General features: G+C 33.0%; 2 protein-coding genes across 2 annotated transcripts in view; both read right to left on the bottom strand.

Moving 5' to 3' along the window:
* Positions 1-1,705: 1,705 nt before the first annotated feature.
* On the bottom strand, positions 1,706-2,812 carry LOC148946101 (uncharacterized). Its single transcript, XM_089097606.1, has one exon. The coding sequence runs from the start codon at positions 2,810-2,812 to the stop codon at positions 1,706-1,708; it is 1,107 nt and encodes a 368-aa protein (XP_088953732.1).
* Positions 2,813-4,112: 1,300 nt separating this feature from the next.
* LOC148946100 (piezo-type mechanosensitive ion channel component 2-like) overlaps positions 4,113-23,162 on the bottom strand; it is a 30,799-nt gene continuing 11,749 nt past the window's right edge. Inside the window, exons 3-6 of the mRNA XM_089097605.1 lie at positions 18,680-18,766; positions 14,511-14,673; positions 11,134-11,319; positions 4,113-4,128 (exon numbers count right to left, since the gene is read on the bottom strand). Coding sequence (XP_088953731.1) covers positions 4,113-4,128; positions 11,134-11,319; positions 14,511-14,673; positions 18,680-18,766 — 452 coding nt within the window. The remainder of the gene's footprint in view (positions 4,129-11,133; positions 11,320-14,510; positions 14,674-18,679; positions 18,767-23,162) is intronic.

The raw sequence follows: 23,162 nt of genomic DNA, 5'->3' as shown, positions 1-23,162 counted from the left end.
ACCTCTGTTTTGCTCTGTCATATTTCATTTTCTTAAATCTTGGATCACAAGACATCTTAGTAGCAATCCTTACGCGTGCTCGAGCTTTATTGCGTTCGGTGGCATTTTTATCTCTTTTAAATAAACTTTTCTGATATTTCAGGAAGTTAGCTTTATTTTTTGTGTAGTAAAGTTTTTTATTAGTAGAAATTTGGATTGCTCTATTTTGATATTATTTTTTGTTATTCTTTCTTTTTTCAATTAAAGTTAGAACATATTTTTTCAAGTTTTAAAATTATTAAGTACACAATACCCTCTGTCGAGTATCTAAAACCTAGCATAAAAAAACTAATTTTAAAATTTTAACGTATTTATATTGTTTTAATTAAAAAATTAGTATTATTGGTTAGACACCATAAATATTTTTGCAGTTTACATAATAAGTTTAGCGATTCTGGACTGAAAACTAAAATAATTGCAATTATAAGACAATAATTTGGAGATACGTACTTTACGGGTTACAAACCAAAAAAAGTTTGGTTCCAGGATACAATAATAACTTTGAACTGAGATGAAAAAATTTTTTCTTCCAGGAGACAAACAGTAAAACTAATTACAAAATTTTTATGTATTTTTGTTGTTTAAATTAAGAACTTACTATTACTGATTAGGCATCATAAATATTTTTGCAGTTTACATAATAATTTTAGCGATTAAGCCAAAAAAGAAAATTTTGGTTCCAGGAGTTTCGGTTACTATTGAGACGAGGAGCTATTATTAGTATAGAGTTCATTACCATGAACTGTTTGATTGCTTAAAAATTCAAATATCTTTGAAAAGACTGCAGTATGAAAATACATCAAAAATGCAATTTTTTTGACAAAATTGATTCTACTTTAAAAAGTGTTTTATTTTTAATTACAAAAGGCACTAGATGTTGCAATTGCCTTTAAAATGAGCTATTATACAGCTCTCTATGATTTTCCAGTGCCCAGCTAGCTGAGGAGGAAAAAAAAGCGGAAAGAAAAAAATATCCCGTTTGTAGAGAATAACGTGGTAAAAGTCAATTTTCTTGATTTTCAAGCCAATATATTTTGTTTGTTATTCAAGCCAAAGGGCGGTAAGTTTCCTTTATAGAGGATTCGAACAAGGCGGTTCTAATGGTGTACTTTTTGTTTTGATCTGACTCTTTTTTTAGGAGTTGGTGGGTTTTATATTTCTTAAAATTGGAGGTGATTGTCTCTTACTAGGTTGCTAGCTACCGCTGCAACCCGGATGGGTTCAAATCTTACCGCTGGTATAATGTTTGAAATACTGCAGTGTGAAAAGACATCAAAAATGCAGTTTTTGGTGGAAAAATTTATTCTCTTTTAGAAATAATTTATTTTAGTTACTATAGATTTCTAACCCAATTAATTTCCTTTAAAATCAGCCATTGAACATCTCTCTCCGATGTTCCAGTGCCAAGCTATCTCTGGAAAAGAAGAAAAAAGAAAAAAAAATATCCTGTCTAGGCAGAATGTTGTAATAGCTGCCACTTTTCTTGATTTTCAAGCCAATATATTTCCCTTGCTGTTTCAAGCCAAGGGACAGAAAGTTTCCTATACTGGGGTTTCGGACAAGGCGGTTCTAATGGTGTACTTTTGAATTTGATCTGACTCCTTTGTTAGGAACTATGGGTTTTTATATTTCTTAACATTGGACGTGATCGTCTCTTACTAGGTTGCTAGCTACCGCTGCAACCCGGATCATCACCAGTAAAAACTTTTGTAAGGGAATGTAGTCTAGTGAAGCCATTTAAGCTCGTCGATACCAGCGCCAGAGTCATGCTGCCATCTATCGTTTCAAAAGGAATAGGAGGACGAAGAAATTTCAAGTCAGTTATGGCACCAAATCTATCATCTTTGAATAAGTATATCCGCCTGAGTGTTTTTGCATCATGCACCATCACACCACCATTCATGTTACCAATACCTATATATGAGGAGTCAGAACTAGTGGCAAGAGCTGAAAGTAGGTCCTTAGAAAATCTTGCTTCCTCTTCAATTGAAAAATTGGCCGTATTAAATTTGTAAAGCACAGATGGGTTCGTCGATTTCACAACTGGATTTGCAATTGTATACAGCCATTGTTTTCTACCTGCATTCGAGAACTTGATCCGCTTAAAGGTGTACTTTGCGCATCTTGGTAATTCTAAATCATTTAGACGTTTGCCATCTTTTACTTGCCACATAGTTCCTGATCCATTTCCGGCAACGCTGCAAATTTTCTGTCCATCTTCAGTAATATCTATATCACTTATTAATTCATTATGCGCCAATATTTCTCGAATTAGGACCATACCAGGGAATGAATAGATCTTGATGGAACCATCTTCACAACCAACTGCTAAAAAAGTACCGTCCGGAGATATTCTCACCCGAGTCACACAACTAGATGCATAGACCACTTCAGAACTAAGTGTCACAGCAGAGTATTCTATGGGACGGATGTCTTCAATTCCATTGGCCAAAGAGTCCGCTTGTTTCCTCCTTCTAGAAATTTTACAAACCAAACATTGTTTGCTTAGTCCAACAGCAATGAATTTTTCGTTGTCTTGTTCATGTATGTCCATAGTATCTGCTTGCTCTGTTGTCGAAAAAGTGCCATCAAGAACTGAGTAGCCAGAATTACCATCATGCTCGATTCTCAAGAATGCCAGACCATTGAAAGTGCCAGTGTTGCTTTGACCACCTCCAGAAATAATGACTGTGTGTGGATCTAAGACTTGGGCTGCATATGCAGGAAAAACTTTACTTTCAATGGTCTTTAGGATAACTGTTTTCCCATTCATCTCATTGGGTTCAGCAATATTTTTTAATAATACAAAATAAAACACTATAAACAGTATATGCGCCACGAGGCTATACAATTCGGGATGTTGCAAAGCTGTCGTGATATACAGTAGTATATCGCGAATATTACATATTTTTAAGGACGATTGCTTTAAGTACTTGAGATCATCGGTTATTTGGAATTCGCAAACAAACGGCATAGTCTCATTTTCTTTCGCTGAATATATACTGATTCTGGTTTTTGCTTTCGACCAGTCAACATATGTGGAATGGTTTTCATCCAAATTGAATTTCTTATGATTTTTTATATATTGCCTAATTGGATATTTGTTGCTCAGATGTTCAAAGAAAACTTCAGCACCATTCTTGTCAGACTTTCCAGAGAAACCTGTAAGTTTACAGTTTGCTTTTTTACAAATTTTGCTTGCTTCTCTTCTTGTGACATACCATGGAAAAACACTTTCACAACGGCATAATCACTTTGGGTTAGCCCAGCAAGCATAGGAAATTGCTCCCTCTTTATCCTTGCAATTTTGCGATAAATCGGCCATATTAAAGAGTTTTGCATTATTTTGCACATTGTGTTTGCAAACCTTCTTCTGTTTGTTAATGATTTTTCCGTTCAATTTTCCACAGGCAACAGTTGCATTTGTTGCCTGGTTAAAGTTTGTATAACAAACACACTCACTCTTTGGATTGCCTTTACAATTAGTCGAGTTTTGGAAGTAGACATCAGTCGAATTTTGGTGTAGACATTTTTTCAATTCATCAATGGCTAATTCATCAAATGGCTTTTCATCCCGTAGACTTTGGACAACCGGAGTGGATAATGTTGCTACCATTATTAAGCTTACAATTATTTTCAGGAGTTTTTGATCACTTTTTATCCTAAGTCTTTACCGTCTCACACTAACCCAAGTCTTAACCTGAAACCTCTAATTTATTGTTTCTCAAAATTTTCGCGTCTTGTATATTCTCTTAAAATTTTTAATTATTTGTTTCTTCTATCACATACAATAATTTTGGTACTTTTTGAAATTTCTGTTAAAAAATTAGAAAGCTAAAAACTAATTGTGTCAAAGAACATTTTGTTCTTCATGATATGCATTGATGACATCATACGGCTGTGAATCCAAACGAAAGTAAACAGCACCATAAATAAATATAAATTTTCTCCAGAACTACTGATGACACATTTATGTCGACTTTTGTCAACGTTTTAAATGATGGGGCTTTTTTACAGGGAACGGTCGCAAGCCCCTCATCCAACCTTTCAGCTGCTGAGATTGAAGCCTCGCATTACCAGATAGCTTCACTAAAACAGGAAAGTGTTAAAACAGAAAACGAGTAGAAATGTCTGTATGTTCTCTATAACTTCAAATAAAAATATAATTTTGAATTTTTGTATATATGAAAATATAAAAGTATTATTTTCATCAAGATACCCCAGTTTTTGCTACTGTCTTAGCTTTTTTCTGATTTGTATGTAAATTGTCTTCTACTAATACCTTTCATTGACAACTTCAAACCTTATTGAATCCCGTCACAAGCACTGGATTATTTTGATAGATGTATTATAACAAAAACTTTGGCTACTCTACGACTGGGTCTTTGCTGACAAGAAAAAACAACAACAGAAAACAGAAAAAAGAAGACACGTCACTGCTTACCAGCGAAAGTGATTTTCCTTGTTGCTAAGGGTGGGGACTGTAATTGTCTTAAATGCGGGTTTCGGCTATGGTGATTCCAATAGCACAATTTTCATTTCGATTTGGCGCCATCTATTTGGGGTTTCAGGCTTTTTTTCTAAATTCCCATAAATTTGTTTTCGCAACATACTTTTGCCGCTGAGAATAATCGAAATAATAATAATCTCCTGAACCAGATTGAAATGGAAATTCTTCATTGACAGTTTTCTTCTTAAAACACTTTTTTATTTTTCTCGGTTACTATCGACGAGACTTGGTTCTATACATGGTTGCAGCAGATGCCTCAACCATGATTCGTTGCCAAAAACTGTTTACCTTATGAGGTTCCAATGCCCGAACTTTAAATGGGAGCACAACTACATTTTTAACTTGAACAAAACTTCTGCTTTAAGATCAGAACCAGGAAGTTTACCCTTTCCTTCTTTGCAAATTTATTTCTTCTTGTGACTTTTCTTGTTATTTTCCATAGCAAAACCCTTTCAAAACGCCACTGTCTCTTTGGGTCACCGATGAAACTATAGGACATAGCTCATTTTTTTTATTCTTGTAAATTTGTAGTAAATCAGACAAATTATAGTACTTTAGACTATTTTGTAACTTGTGTCTGCAAATCTTCTTTTTTTGGTCTTCAATTTTTCTTGAGACACAGAAGTTTCATCCATGAGACTACCGTTCAATTTTTAAAACTATTTAGAGGCAGCTCTACTTGTTTGCTGTTTCAAATCTGTGTAACAAAAACAGCGAGATAAATGGTACGATACATATAAATAAAAATTATATAAATCCTCACGTGAGAATTCTATTAAATGAAGACAAAAATAAACTCATTTTGTGTGGAGACAAAATATAAAACTCGTTCTAAATAACAATAATTAAAAAAAAATTAAGTACAAATAGCACTAGATCTAGAGATTTTCTTTAAAATGAGCCATTGAACAACTCTACGATGTTCCAGTGCCAAGCTATCTGTGGAAAAGAAGAAAGAAAAAAAAATATGCCGTTTGTGGAGAATAACGTGGTTAGTCAATTTTCTTGATTTTCAAGCCAATATATTTTCTTTGTTATTCAAGCCAAAGGGCGGTAAGTTTCCTTTAAAGGGGTTTCGGACAAGGCGGTTCTAATGGTGTACTTTTTGCTTTGATCTGACTCTTTTTTTTAGGAGTTAGGGGTTTTTATATTTTTTAAAATGGACGTGATCGTCTCTTACTAGGTTGCTAGGTACCGCTGCAACCCGGATACTAGGTTGCTAGCTACCGCCGCAACCTGGATTACTCCAATGATCGTCTTTTAATTAATCTTTATTATAATTCTTTACTATAACAACCAGAATGACGTCAGCTACAACTTGGGTTTCTTTTTATGCTATATCATTACAAACAGGAAAAAGCCTACGGCTTTTTCTTCTTTGAAATAGTAAGAGACGATCCTAAAGCAATCAAGTAGCTATCTAAGTCCAATGTATGCAGTGGTATGTTATTCCAATGATCGTATTTTATTGTAATTTTCTTGATTTTCAAGCCAATATATTTCCCTTGCTGTTCAAGCCAAGGGACTGAAAGTTTTTCTATACAGGGGTTTCGTACAAGGCGGTTCTAATGGCGTACTTTTTGTTTTGATCTGCCTACTTTTTTAGGAACTATGAGTTTTTATATTTCGTAACATTGGACGTGATCGTCTCTTACTAGGTTGCTAGCTACCGCTGCAACCCGGATAATTGACAAACGCCATTTATGATGAGCTATATTCGTCCTTTATGTAACTACACCTGGAACCACCATATATCAGTTAGTATGGGAGAGAGATCGTTCTTTACTGTAATACTGTGAATCAGTTACCACTTGGGTTTTCTTTTATGCAATATCATTACAAACAGGAAAAAGCCTACGGCTTTTTCTTCTTTGAAATAGTAAGAGACGAACCTCAAGTAACTACCCCTGGAACCACCATTTATCAGTTACTATGGATGAGAGATCGTTCTTTACTGTAAAAAAAATCTTAAGGAACATAATTAAAATTTCTTAATGTAATAAAAATAATTTGTTTTAATTACAAGAAGTTTTTAACCCCAGTAATTTTCTTTAAAATGAGCCATTGAACAACTCTCTACGATGTTCCAGTGCCAACCTATCTATTGAATTGCTAACCTAAACTGTAATTAAGTGGCGTATAAAATTTAGTATAGGCAAGAAGTCGTTCTTTATTATACTTAACATTGGACGTGATCGTCTCTTACTAGGTAGCTAGCTACCACTACCACCCGGATTAGATTTATAAATTAGATTACAGCTAAAGCTGCAACCGTGATACTATAATCACTCCACATATTAACTTTATATAAAACTTTACCATCCTATAATATAGTTAAGTTGCCTATGCAAGCTAGTATAGGCAAGAGTTCATTCTTTATTGTATTACTATGGGAGAGAAATCGTTCTTTACTGTAACTTCCTTACTTACCCTTACCACGAACTGTTTGACTATAGTTAAGTTGTCTATAAAAGTTAGTATAAGCAAGAGTTCGTTCTTTATTATAAAAATTTTTTCTCTCTTAGAAATAATTTATTTTAGTTACTAAAGATTTTTAACCCAATTAATTTCCTTTAATATGAGCCATTGAACAACTCTCTACGATGTTCCAGTGCCAAGCTATCTGTGGAAAAGAAGAAAGAAAAAAAAATATGCCGTTTGTGGAGAATAACGCAGTTAAAGTCAATTTTCTTGATTTTCAAGCCAATATATTTCCCTTGCTGTTCAAGTCAAGTGACAGAAAGTTTCCTATACAGGGTTTTCAGACAAGGCGGTTCTAATGTTGTACTTTTTATTTTGATCTGACTCCTTTTTTAGGAGCTATGGGTTTTTTTATTTCTTAACATTGGACGTGATCGTCTCTTACTAGGTTGCTAGCTACCGCTGCAACCCGGAAGCAGATTATGTAAACCCTTATTACAAACACGAAAAAGCCTACGGATTTTCTTATTTGGATTAATAAGAAACGACTCTCAAAGAATCAGGCAGCTAACTAAGTCCAATGTATGCAATGGTTTGTTCTTCTAATGATCGTCTTTTAATATAATTATTGTAATAATTGACAAATAATATTTATGATGAACTATATCGGTCCTTTATATAACTTTAAAATGAGCCATTAAACAACTCTATGATGTACCAGTGCCAAGCTATCTGTGGAATTACTAACCTATACTATAATTAAGTGGCGTATAAAATTTAGTATAGGCAAGAGGTTGTTCTTTATTATAACATTTTACATAATAATGGATAATTATATGAAAAACCAAATTGACAAATACCATTTATGATGAAATGTATCGGTCCCTTATGTAAAATTCCCATGTACTGTATCAAACCTTTACATAATCCAGTGACAAGCTACCTGTGGAATTACTAACCTATACTTTAATTAAGTGGCGTATATAATTTAGAATAGGCAAGAAGTCGTTCTTTATTATAATATGTAAACTTGTTAAAAGACAAGTGTGTTGCATCATCATGCTTATGATGATTTATTAAAATATTGTATGCTTATTAAGATTATTATAACAACCCGGATAATAAACTAATTACAAACAGGAAAAGCCTACGGCTTTTTCTTCTTTGAAATAGTAAGAGACGAACCTCAAACCATCAAGTAGCTAACTAATTCCAATGTATGCAATTGTTTGTTATTCCAATGATCGTCTTTTAATGTAATTCAGACAAGGTAGTTCTAATGATGTACTTTTGTTTTGATCTGACTCTATTTTTAGGAGTTTTGGGTTTTTATATTTCTTAGCATTGGACTGATAGTCTCTTACTAGGTTGCTAGCTACTGCTGCAACCCAAATTCACATATATAGTTATGAGAGGCAGATTGGCCGAGTGGTTCAAGGCGCTGGTGTTAGCCACCAGTCTCTTCGGAGGCGTGGGTTCAAATCTTACCGCTGGTATACGATTATGATTTATGTATAAAAATCAAATATCTTTGAAAAGACTAAAGTATGAAAAGACATCAAAAATGCAGTTTTTAATTAAAAATTTATTTTCTCTTGGAAATAATTTATTTTAGTTACAAAAGATTTTTAACCCAATTAATTTCCTTTAAAATGAACCATTGAACAACTTTCTACGATGTTCCAGTGCCAAGCTATCTGTGGAAAAGAAGAAAAAAGAAAAACAAATATCCCGTTGAGGCAGAATGTTGTAGTAGCTGCCAATTTTCTTGATTTTCAAGCCAATATATATCCCTTGCTGTTCAAGCTAAGGGACAGAAAGTTTCCTATACAGGGGTTTCGGACAAGGCGGTTCTAATGGTGTACTTTTTGTTTTGACCTGACTCTTTTTTTTTAGGAGTTATTAGGGGTTTTTATATTTCTTATCTTACTAGGTTGCTAGCTACCGCTGCAACCCAGATCAGACAAAGTGGTTCTAATGATGTACTTTTGTCTTGATCTGACTCTATTTTTAGGAGTTCTGGGTTTTTATATTTCTTAGCATTGGACTGATCGTCTCTTACTAGGTTGCTAGCTATTGCTGCAACCCGGATTCACATATATAGTTATGAGAGGCAGCGTGGCCGTGTGGTCCAAGGCGCTGGTGTTGGCCACCAGTCTCTTCGGAGGCGTGGATTCAAATCTTACCGCTGGTATACGATTATGATTTATATGTACAAAAATCAAATATCTTTGAAATGACTGCAGTATGAAAAGACATCAAAAATACAGTTTTTGGTGAAAAAATTTATTCTCTCTTAGAAATAATTTATTTTAGCTACTAAAGATTTTTAGCCCAATTAATTTCCTTTAAAATGAGCTATTGAACAACTCTCTACGATGTTCCAGTGCCAAGCTATCTGTGGAAAAGAAAGAAAGAAAAAAAAAGAAAAAAATATGCCGGTTAGGCAGAATGTTGTGGTAGCTGCCACTTTTTGATTTTCAAGCCAATATATTCCCCTTGCTGTTCAAGCCAATGGACAGAAAGTTTCCTATACAGGGGTTTCGGACAAGATGGTTCTAGTGGTGTACTTTTTGTTTTGATCTGACTCCTTTTTTAGGAACTATGGGTTTTTATATTTCTTAACATTGGACGTGATTGTCTCTTACTTTTTTTTGGGGGGGGGGGGGGAAGATACACGGCAGAACCAATGTCACTGAACCTTAAAATTGTGGAGCACAATAAAATAATTTATTAATTAAATAATATATATATATATATATATATATATATATATATATATATATATATATATATATATATATATATATATATATATATATATATATATATATATATATATATATAAAAAAAAAAAAATATATATATATATATATATATATATATATATATATATATATATATATATATATATATATATATATATATATATAGCCCAGTGGGTATGATGCCGGGCCTCGGCACGACTACGTGGCAGGCTTCTATATATTAATTCTCCTTATCGCTTGTTTTGCCTCTTCTTGATGTCATGGCGTCACCATAGGTTCAATACAACCACCCTGGGAAAAATACAAATCATTTCTTAAAGTTTTGGCCTATTTAGATCGTATATGGCCAGAAATTTCAGAATGGCAGTTTAAAAAAAAAACAACTATTTAGCCAATTTCAAGGCTGCGCCACTTGTTTACTAACCACATTTTGTGCATGCTGAAAATAATTGTATTAACTTAACCCTTTTCAGCAATTGATCGTTTACTTTTTGTAAATATACCTCGGATTGACGACAAATTCTAGTAACCTACAGAAAAACTATCAGGTGGAAAAGTATATAATAAGATTAGTTTGAAATACAATATGGGATAAATAAGAAGGAAAGATCTAATAATAACATGTAAAAACTGTGTTTAAAAAATTCAACGTTTCTAAAAAAAAAAGCTCTTAGATGGACGTTTTTCTTTTTCTTAAAGGTCCATTTTTCATGCTCCTGACCAATTTTACGGTGTTTGAAGTAATTTTACTTTTGACTTAGTTTTAATTTTAGGCGATAAAAGTTTAGAAAAAGATTAGTTTTATATCCCATATAATGTGCGATAAGTAGAAAAGATGTAATGAGAACAAATAAAAAACCTACATGTTTAAAAAATATTAAAGGTTTCTTATAACAATTTTTTAAATGGCTAAGACTTTTTTCCTTTTTTGTATGTCAATTATTCATGCTTCAAACCAATTTTACAGTGTTTTACATAATTGTACGTTTGGTTTTCTTATAATCTTAGCCAATAAAATTGGAAGAGCTAAAAAGTTTTTTGGGAAGGTTTTTCTCTTTTATTTCTAAGATCACCTGTAAAAAATAGTTTGCTGACATATCAGGTTAGAGAATCAGATGACATTTCATACCACAAATGAATTAACATTGCAGTGAAATAGGAAGGAGTCACCTTAAGACATCTGAAATAAAAATCTATTGGCGGAGATAAGTTGAGTACTATGCAACAGCGTAAGACATTATTTGAAACGGTTAGAAATCTTGGTACTGTGATACACTCCTAAAACCAAAAGAAGCTCAAATTCCGCCTATAGTCCGACCATTGCAATGTTATGTTAAATAGAACTTGACGGTTACTATGGAAAAAATGAAACCATCAAATAAAAAAAAAACATACCATCTTACGACTTGATTTCTTGTTTTTAAAAAGAAGTCATTGCCAAGCCAGAAGAAAACAAACGACCCCGTCATATAGCCAACAGAAAAAATGTCAGCACGTGCAGCTCCAGCATAAAAGAAACAAGCTAGCGTCACCCAGTAGAAAACAGAGAAAATGAAATGCTTGATCAGGTCAAGCGGCGACCTAAAAATAAAGTAACTCAATTTTCATTTGATTAAAATTGACAACGAAACGATTTAAATTGACAGGAATCAACGATTTTGTCCCAAAAAAGTGCCAAAGAGTCATTGAATAAAAATTCCGTGACAGCCTATCAATTTGAAATTGTTAGAAAACTATTTAGTTTTCCAGTTTCAGAGGCAATAATGCCTCGCTCTGACACATTCATCTCCAGAGATGTAGGCTACCATGTCCATACAAAATAAAAGAATCTTATAGATATTTAATTTGAAACTTCATTTATCTAAGATGATTCATTTATAGCATGGTGTACCATGCATAGCGATGTATAATCGCACACCATCCATTATAATGAAGGGTCAGAGGTTTTCGAGTAAGCGGTGGAAGGATCTTAAACCTAAAGACATTCAATTATCTTGCTATTATTTAGCTGCTCTCCCCCAAACGCATGTGACCAAAAATTTGAGTCAGCTATTTTGTTCAGAATAATCTAATGATAAATAAAACTACGCCCTTGGGGATGATATAGGCCCCCACACCCTCTAGGACAAGAGTTGTAAGCTATGCAAGTTGCCCATATGGTTTTTTTCTTAGGAAAGGGGGAAAATTTCAATCCTGGTTCTCCATAAGGGCCTAGGATATTAAGGTTAAAGTTTCAGGAAACCTTGAGGGGATGTTGATCAAAATCAAGACAGACTAAGCGCATGCTGGTTGTCAAAAGAGTGCTTCAGTGACACTTGAAGAAAGACTGAGGGTATAAGATTGAAACTCTCTGGGCATGATCAGGGGATGTTGAAAAGTGATTTGAGGGCAAAAAGCACCTCTTGTCCGTTTTAGATCCCCCAGTCTCAACCCATACCAAAATTTTGAGATAGTTGTTTTTTTTTCAAAATAGCCAAAAAGTCCAATTATTTAATTCAAATAGACTTTGGAAGGTTTACACTTAGAGGGAGGGGCAGTCGGCAAATTCTTGTTTGTAGTAATTTTTCATCTTTTAAGTTTGACTTGAATATATATTTTAATTCCTATTCGCTGTAGCACATAATTATTCATCTATGTCAGTACTTATTACCTTTATCTATAATGGGATTATTTATTTTTATTTCTTTTCGTTTTGAGTTTCAATTGTTCACTGACAGTACTTATGGTCGTTTTAGTTTTGAACTAATAACAGACTTATCTGCTTATTTTAAGTTTTGATGTGGCTCCTGACTTTTTTTGAAATATTTTTTTTCGGAAAGATTTTTTAATTTCGTTGATAAACAATCTATAATCCTCCATGATTCCAAGGATTTACAATAAATAATTACAATAAATAGCCGAGTGAAACTCAAAACGAGCAAATATGAACAATTGTAGGGCTGACAAGCCCCCTGCCCTCTCAAGACCAGAACATAATTTGCACTTTACTAAAAAAAAAGAGAAAAAGCAAATGACCGTGGATTGTCAGTTTAATATGCATATACTTGATATTTATTCCTTTAAGTTATAATACTTTTTTATTGATTAAAGTAAAAAAAAGTGAAAACATTTTAAACGTAGTTTCTTTTTAGTAAAGTGCAAATTGTGTTCCGATCTTGAGAGGGCACAGGGGTTGTCAGCCCTACAAATGTTTATTTTTGCTAGTTTTGAGTTTGACTAAAAACAAATTGTGTCCACATCGCTTTTTACTTAGGCAGCGCAATTGCGCTGTCTATGATCTTTGGACTATTTTTTGCACAAATAGCTATATAAAAATTTCTATCAGATACATTTAGGGAAAATATGACATATGGGGGGGGGGGTAGCTGCACTCCGATTACTTTGACTCTTAAAAAGGGCACTAGGACTTCTGATTCCCAATCTAATGAGCCCCCTCCAAGGTTTATACGACTACCTTTTCTATAAGAACCTTAATGCCCCCAGGACATAACTTACAAATCTTGCCCTAAGGGCTGGGGGGGGTGGGCTGCACTCCTCAAAGACATAATTTCCACACGTTTCAACTACGCTGAGCAAAATGGCTATCTCAAGTTTTGATTGGATATGTTTGGGGAAATGATATTCGTGGGTGGGGAGCTGTTTGCCCTCCAATTACTCTCGACTATTAAAAAATGCCCTAGCCCTCTGAATTTTCAATCGAATGAGCCCCCTTCGTAGTTTCTACGATGACTCCTTCTATACGATAGCCCTAGTCTAAAAATAGATTAATAAATAAATAATACATTATTACCATATTGCTCTTTACTTAAGCAGCGATATTTTGCAGCCTATAATAGCACTGAAGATATACAAGAATAAAATTGCTGCCGTTAAGGTACGAAATGAGGCTAGTAGCTGGTTTCATGTTAGATCAGGAGTTTAGCAGGGTTGCGTCCTATCCTCATTTATAACGATCATTTTGATGGACTTTGTCCTAAAGAGCATAGCAAAGGCAACGGGAGAACACGGAATTAATTGGGGAAGGGAAACCTCTTCTAGACTTAGATTATGCAGATGATTTGAGGGGCTTAGATAAAAATGTTAGAAAAATGAATGATATTTTGGGGGCCTTAAGATTTCAGGGTGCAAGAATAGGTTTGGAAGTTAATGTTAAGAAGACTAAGTCACTTTAACTAGGAATAAATAAGCTTGAAGAGGTGGTGATGGGTAACGAAAACGTTGATCTAGTGCATAACTTCACTTACCTGGGTAAACTTCTATCTTATGCCATGGAGGCAACAAGAATGCCAATGACCATAATTGGGCATGGGAGGAGTTGGGGTGAACCCCTTAAGTCTTTACGGCCATTAAGAATACATTAAAACATTATGTTGCCAGTTGAATGAATCCCCTTAATGGAATCCCTTACAAGTTTCTAAGACCATCGGAAGTCACCAGAGGAAAAAGTCATACATAGAATACACGCCAGTTTTCGCTATTTATCTAGCTCGAGAGTTTTACTTAAGGATCATTAGAACTCTACCATTAAATTGAAAATAATGAATTTAATTGGATATTTGATCATACATGCCCGCGAGCCTAATAAGCATGACTCACAAGCTGCAACACATTTTTGTATGGTCGAAAAAAAAACTCAAATGAGTTATGCAATCAAAAGAGATTCAGTGCGAATGAAAGCTTGGGCATGGTAAATTGAATCACAACCATATTTATTACCAAAATTACAACTTTTAGAACTTTTTTTTCTCTGCTATGTACGGATTATTAGTCACCTTATATTTGTGATATAGTCTTCAACAGTATTCCTGTATTCATGATGAGTGTCTATAATTTCATTATTTGGTCCACCCTCCTCTCTCATCCGTCGGTAGGCCATGTTTTCTAGCGCAAAATTCTCTAGTTGAATGCTGGCAAAAAAGAGAAGCACGCCATCATCTATAAAAATGAATAACTGGTTTAAAATAAACACGTCTTCATGACAAGAGCAGCAGCTGGGGCTCAATCTTATAGAATATATTGGAATCTATCTAAATCTGATATAATAATTTATTTCTGAAAAAAAATGATTGATTAATGTTTAGGTTGGAAACAAACCCACTTTAAGCAATAAATTACGGCACAAGAATTGAAGTTTTGAATTCTTTGGCAATATCTTAACGCCATCTATTTGAAATCTGATAAGAAGAATTTAGTAACTCTTAAAAAAGCGGACAACCATTTTTTATAATTAATCTTCACCAGGATGTTCTTAATTAAAGTAATACTGAACAAGCATTAGCTTTTCGAGTATTTATGCTGTTATTGAATCTAATCATTTAAGTATTAAAAAAAAAGTCACTGGAGGTTCCATTTAACTTTGTGAGTAGAAAAAATTACTATTTTGTAAAATGTGCGCCGTTGGCTTCTAATAAGGATAAAACTTATTTAGTTGACCGTAAAGCGACGAAAGTATTGAACAAACAGGATGAAAATACATGCTTAGAAATGTCAAATTGAGGAGTGTGAAGTTTGAATATTAAGAATACTGGAAAGCCGAATCATTTGACTTGTCGAAAAAATAAGCTGATTTTTTCAGTAAATATCTCTAAATTCTCGTAAACATTTAGAGCATCTTGCTTGAAGTTGTTGAAAGGATATAAGAATGTTTCACATCTTTCTAATTCTTAAACTTTAAATTCTACAGATTGTGCAATCAGGGTCTTCAACTTTTCAAGACTTACCAAATTTCAATGACCCGCACTTCTTAGACTATAATATTCTATATTTCAACAGTTCTTTCCAACTCGAGATTTGTCACAGTTAAAAATTCATCAACTTATAGAGTTCACTTTTTCAAGAAACCCTTCAAATTTTATAATTCTAAATTTCTCGATACTTAATATTTCTCGAACCAACAACTCAAAGGCATCTCATTACCAACAAACTCAGCATTTTTCCCAAGTCCATATTCCTCAAACTTTAAAACTATACAATTCGACAAGTCCAATAATTCGGCTTTCCAGTATTCTTAGTATTCATACTTTTTACTCCTCAATTTGACAGTTTTGAGCTTTTGTTTTTAGATTTGTCTAATTCTACTCACCAACATATTGCATCACTTTGTTCTCGTTCACTAAGTTTTAATACAGCTTGTCTTTTGTTCACTAATTGTGTTGTATTTTTTTGTTTTTATTATTTTTATGTTGTATCTTTTTGTTCACAGAGCTTGTATTTTATTTCACTTAATTGCGTAACATTAGTTCAAATAGACAAATTGCAACAAACGACTTTACATAATATGAGCGAAGACAGTCTCATTGACAATACAAAAAGATATAATAAGCATAAAGCTACACTCTATTGAGAGAAATATGAATCTGACTTTTCACTACAAGTTGAGTATACTCTAACTCTAAATAATCTGCCACTTCTACTTGTTTACAGGGATTGCTCCTATGTAAAGCATGATGATATTTCAAGAAAAAAAATGAATTCGGGGAAAAATAAGAGTTTACTGTGTATAAATTATTTGCTTAATAAATATACCATCAGTATCGTTGCTAAAATTTATTTTTAGCTTAGTGAAAACACTAAACTGTTTATCATTTTTGATTTTGAGAAAATAACACAACTCGTTAATGTGTATAAGGGGAAACGTAGAAGGCAGCAAGGTTTCAGATTTAATAAAGATTTTGAGTTTCATGTATCGACTTGTGTAGGTGTGCTGTATTGCGTTTGGTCAACTAAATTGTCTGCTTTGGCTTTTCCTGCATTGAATTGAGTGGATTTAATGTCCGACATATTGTGTTTGCCTTTTGACTTTTTGTGTTTAGCTAATTACGTTTTAATTTTTATTGCATTGTATTATATCGGAGTAACGATGCTTCTTGACTACTGAGGTTCTTATGATGGAATTTCTGATATGGAGGTAGACTATTTGAATTTAAGGCGTGCTAGGTTATTCCCTGTTGGCTTTGATACTACCGTTAGTTTTCATTATTATTAAAAAGCAAAAGAAAAGAGTTGGACTTACTTCAATTAGAGTGACGAAGTAACTAATCAGAGGAAAATTGAATAATGCCGTCTAAAGACAGAATACATTATAATATTACTGTAAAAAAAAACAACTATTATTCACTCTAGATTTATTAATTTGAACCAACCATCTTTTGGTGAAAATGAGTAAGTCAATAGTAACTCCTTTTGGCTATTCACATGGATGGTGATTCCTGTATAAAAATTGATGCTAATGTAAATGAGAGCTCTGAGAGAAGAATTTACACCCACTTTGCAACTATCCTAAATGAAGCTTTATATGCGTGCATAAACAAAAAGAGAAAGCAGACACTTTTCTGAACATTATATATCTGAACCTTATTCATAAGGCCTTTACTTTGTACGAATCATCACATGGCTGGATAAATAAGTATTACGAGAAAAAACTTTACTGCACACTTGGCATTTTTAATTTTTAATCATTATTTCCTTCATTAAGGGCTATTTCTCCTGACACTTCAGTTTGCTACAATCTGAAATGCACCCTGCTTGATTACTTGCTAATTCAAAATTATCCTCTTGAATAGCAGTTTCATTTTGCTGGAATGAAAGCGCTATATCGAGTAGGTCCAGGCAGAGGAAAAGTGGGCAAAGATCTATTAGTCGCAATGATAAGAAAAAACTATATTACACATTGTCTGGGTTAAGATAAATTGAGAATATGGCCAGTGGCCTATAGAATTTTGGAATTTTTTTTCAAGAAGACTGTATTAGGAAAAAACGCTTTATTATGCAAAATCTAGGTGAAGATAAAGTAGGAAAGTGTCCAATAACCTACTACGCAATAGGATTAGGTTTTTTCAAGATGGTGTGACATTTTATTTATGTAATTGAGTATTTGGCTAGAGTAGAAAAAGTGGGCAAAGGCTTATTAAAGTAGTTGTGACGAACCACACTATGTGAGATTTGGTTAGGATACATCCTTACCTCACCAATAGTGCCAAAGGCCCTTACTTTGGACTGGCCAATTATACAAAAATCTGTGTCGGACCTGTCTGGTAATATATATGTATATACTCTGATTGGAAAAGCCTATTTATGTAAGTTGGGATCTTTAATCCTGAGACAGTATTGATAATATTACAACTATCGGTAATTTTTTTACGTTTAAACTGTTTCAATTGAATTATGAAAATTTAAATTTTGAACGATGACATATGGAGCTCCAAGGACATCCTAGTACATAAGAAGTTAAAGTCGTGGCAGGTTTGCTCCTTATCAGTTATGACAATTATAACTAATTTTAAAACAATTTCCTTGCAATTTAATGACTCTTGCCCTAAATTTTTATGATCATTGATTCTCTTTATGTTGAGGAAGAGAAAAACATAACCTGGGTGACGTAATGGCAATAGCAATGTTAGCGTTATGACAACAACAATGACGATCTATAGGCTTTTTTATAAAGACTTTTGACTCCAAAATCATCACCGTTAATTTTCTGGGCGATCTTTTAAGTCAGCTTTATTTTCGAAGTTTATTCACGCTTATGTTAGTTTACCAGTTAACTTTACTTTTTTTGAATATCCCCTCACTCCTCAATAGTCCTTGGCAGTACTCCCTGACATAATTACAACCACAATTAAGAGGGAATTAAAATAATCTTGTAAAAACTCACACTTTTTATAAAACAGACAGTAAGATAATTCGAAGCATCTAATTTTAAAAAGAAATGCCATATGAAGGCAGAAATGTCCCAACTTCAGTATATTTATGAAAACTTACAAAGAAAGTTCCCCCAAAACTTCAAAGGAATTTTCAAAGACAATGTCTCGTAACCTAGATATTTCTGTGAAAAGATTTAAGAAAAATATCACTGACCTACCCTAGATTTCTTGCATAGCAATTCAAAATATTTGTTGATCCTAGGGTGAGATATAACTATAAAGCAACTATAAATACTTACAAAACATTTTTACGGGATCTATAGCTCTTGGATATTCAAGGAAATAAATCCATTCTGTCAAACCATCAATACTGCTCCATGGATATTCTACAAGAGGAAAATATTAAGAAGAAAAGTTTTAATTTCTTTTATATTACCTCATCACTCATCACTCTCAAATCTATCAGTGCAATCACTACTGCTGACAACTCTTCACTGTGCAAAACCATCTTAGACCAACATAGTTCCGCAAATTCTTCCTCCCCTCCTAGTTTGTTCATACCTTTACTCTTTAATCCCTGCAGTTAAGTTGTTGTCGCCCCGTTCTTGGATCCCCGTCCTTTTTATAATGAGAATGGTCGTTGCCCCGTACCTACATCCTTCTAATATTAATAATTGTCATTATCTACGTCATAGTACAAGAACCCCTCTGCATCATAAGCTCGTCACTTTGGAGGTCATGGTCCTTTCTAAACTTAGCGATCCCAGCGAGGGACCTTCACAGAATGAATATAAGCGTGAATATTATTATTAAAGTTAACAAAGGTGAAATGTCCACAGTTTCTGATAATGTTTATGTTTGTATAGATGACATTTTGGTACCTTAATAGGAAATTTCTTTTTCTCGGAACAAAAGGCCTGTGTGGATATACGATGTTTTTCTGAGGTATTTCTGGCAATTATTACTCACTATAGAAATTTGAACCGATATCTATGGAAATTCAAATCCTTTGTTACTGATCAATTGGTACTACGAAGCCTTGGGTGAGATATTTCTAGCACTTATAAAGAATTTCTCAAAATTTACGTGGACAAATCTCACATGAACGGCTTCAGAGTGAAAAATCACTTTCCTACCTGTATAATATTGATTTCAGTGTCCCTAATATTAAAGTGTTCTAAAAATATTTGTAAATTTGTTAAAAAATAAAAATGTATGTACAAAGAAATTCTGTCTTATTTTCTTGAATAGATTTTCTTTAGATTTCTTCTTATAGATGTTGATGCTGATCATCAGGGACAACAGCTTGCGGTGGTTGATCATAAATTTTACACTATACGACAGGTATATCCAGAAAAGCTAAATCAATAGAACATTTTTCGTACCAAATCCTCAGAGCCATAAGAAATGCAATGGTCCTGTTAACACTCTTACAAGCCCAAATATGTTTAAACGGTTTTTATTTTGAACTGTGAGATAACATTTCTCATTTATTCAACCCGTCTTTCTAGGGAATGAATAGAACAATAGATGTCTGAGCATCATCGACAACAACTAGCGGTGGCGGATCATAAGTTATACGCTATACGAAAGGTATATCCAGAAAAAAAATAGATCAATAGAACATTTTTCATATCAAAACCTCAAAGTAATAACAAATGCGATGGTCCTGTTAACGGACTTACAATCCCAAATATTTAACCGGTTCTTATTTTGAACTCTGAGTGAACAGAAAATCGCTTTTAGTGGGTACTCGGAATCAAAGTATATTTTTGGTCAAGGACACTAGTTAGTTTACGGTACGATTTCGATCAGTACTAATAGTGCATTAGTAGAGTAATTCCTTATATCTTATTGTAAAAGTGAGGATGAATTACATCAAGAAAGTGTCTGGAACGGAAATAGTTATATTAGCATTAGATGTTCGTAATGACGAATACTTAACGATATTATAATTTTTTTTTAACGACATTCATGTAAGGTTTTTTTTGTAATAGCTGCTCAAATAAGACGAAACATTAAAGTAACAAACCTACTTGTACAGACTCATGGAAGCAAATTTTTTCTTTTTCAAGACAATAGAATGGTTCTTTTTATTCTCAATAAAATTCACTTAAGATTTTTGTTATGACAGTTTATGTAAGACGATAAAGTACTTTTGTGTCCCAAGTAGCATCATATGGGTAAAAATTATAATTTGAGTTACTTGTGGACAATGGGTATTCTGCATACACTTAAAGTATATCTTATTTTGCTACTATAATTAACTCATTTTAAGAAACTTAGATTTCAATTTTGTGAAATGAACTCTTTTCGTATCTCAAGTGGCATCATATGAGTAAAAAGTATAGTTCAAGTAACATATGGGCCAATAACATTTCAGACACATATACTTAAAATATGTCTAGTTTTATTACTATTGTTACATAGTTTTAAGCAATAAATATTTCGGTCTAAAGGAACAAAGCACTTTCATAATTCAAGCGGATTCATATGAGTAAAAAGTACATTTCGAGTAACTTGTCGACCGTGAGCATTTCACACGAACAAAACTGAAATATATCTGATTTTATTACTGCTTTTAGATCGTTTTAAAAAACTTAAGGTTTCATTCTTCTGAAATAAACTATTTTCATGTTTCAAGGGGCATCTTTAGACTAAAAAGTATATTTCGAGTAACTTATGGAACATGGGTATTTCAGACACATACACTTAACATATATATAGTTTTGTTACTTTTGTAAGATCGTTTTAAGAAACTTAGGTTACATTCTTGAGAAATAAAGTACTTTGAAGTCTCAAGGGGGATCATATGGGTTAAAAATTTATTTCAATAAATGTGTGAACCAGGAGCATTTCAGACGCATAAACTTAAAATACATCTGATTTATTACTATCGTTAGATCGTTTTAAGAAACTTCGGTTTCATTCTTGTTAAACAAAGCACTGTCATGTCTAAGAAAAAGTACATTTCAAGTAGCATATAGACAATGGGTACTTCAGACAGAAACATTTACATCTATCTAATTTTATTACTATTTCTAGATCGTTTTAAGAAACTTAGGTTTCCTTCTTGTGAAATAAAGCACTTTCATATCTCAAGTGACATCTTATGGCTCAAAAGAATATTTCGACTTACTTGCGGATGACGAGTATTTCAGATGCATACAAAATATATCTGGTTTTATCACAATTGTTAGATCACTTTAAAAAACTTATATTTCAATGCCGATAAAAAAAAGTACTGTCACATCTCAAGTGGTGTCTGTTGGCAAAACAATATATCTTGAGTAACTCGTGCTTTAAAAAACTTAGGTTTAATTCTTGTGAAATAAAGTACTTTCAGGTCTGAAGGGGCATTGTATGGTCTCAAATTTTTTCCAAATTAGCCATAAGATGCAGCTTGAGACATGACAGTGATTTTTTTTTACAAGAATGACACCAAAGTTTTTTAAAACGATCTAACAATAGTAATAAATCAGATGTATTTTAAGTTTATGCGTCTTGAAATGCTCCTGGTTCACATTTTTCTTGAAATGAATATTTAACCCATATAATCCCCCTTGACCCTTGAAAGTAATTTATTTCTCAGGAATGAAACCTAAGTTTCTTAAAACGATCTTACAAAAGTAAGAAAATTAGATATATGTTGAGTGTATGCATCTGAAATACCCATGGTCCATAAGTTACTCGAAATATACTTTTTAGTCTTAAGATGCCCCTTGAGGCATGAAAGTAGTTTGTTTCAGAAGAATGAAACCTCAGTTTCCTAAAACAATCTAACAGTAGTAATAAAATCAGATATATTTTAATTTTATTCGTGTGAAATGCTCACGGTCGACAAGTTACTCGAAATGTACTTTTTACTCATATGAATCCACTTGAATTATGAAAGTGCTTTATTCCTTTAGACCGAAATATTTTTTCTTAGAATAATGTAACAATAGTAATAAAACTAGATATTTTAAGTATATGTGTCTGAAATATTATTGGCCCATATGTTACTTGAACTATAGTTTTTACTCCTATGATGCCACTTGAGATATGAAAACAGTTTATTTAACAAAATTGAGATCTAAGTTTCTGAAAATGAGTTAATTATAGTAGCAAAATAAGATATATTTAAAGTGTATACAAAATACCCATTGCCCACAAGTAACTCAGATTACAATTTTTACCAATATTGGTAAGTGTCCCACTTGGGACACAACAGTACTTTATCGTCTTACGTAAACTGTCATAACAAAAGCCTTACGCGAATGTCATTGAGAATAAAAAACACCATTCTATTGTCTTGAAATTGGCTCGCTTTGATCACCTCTGAAAAAAAAAACAAAAAAAAAACAATTAAACATACATTTGTGATCTTTCTTCTGGGAAAAAAAAGCAAAATTCCACATTTTCGCAATTTGGAATTTGAAACCTCTACAGTATGGTTTCTTATCTTGAATCTAATGCTACGATTTTTAATCAGATTTCTTGACTTTTGGGGAATATTTACCCCTTTTGAGAAAATCAGCTTAATTTTCTCAGGCTTGTAGCTTTTGATTAGTAACATTGTACATAGTAAATTTATATATTTGGAATCAGCTTAAAAAGTATATTCTTTTAATATATCTATTGTTATCAAATTTCGATTTTTAAGGTTTCGGTTACTATTGGGATGAGTCGCTTCTTACTTACAGTTCGTTACCACGATCTGTTTGACTGGTTAGATATTTGGATGCTACTGAAGCCACAACAATCAAAAAACAAAATTTAAAATTGCTACAGGAATCGCCA

This window comes from Artemia sp. Qi Xiang Cuo, chromosome 12 (genome assembly GCF_049724085.1).
Source record: "Artemia sp. Qi Xiang Cuo chromosome 12, ASM4972408v1, whole genome shotgun sequence".
NCBI lineage: Eukaryota > Metazoa > Arthropoda > Branchiopoda > Anostraca > Artemiidae > Artemia > Artemia sp. Qi Xiang Cuo.
This window is presented reverse-complemented; position numbering and strand designations above follow the sequence as displayed.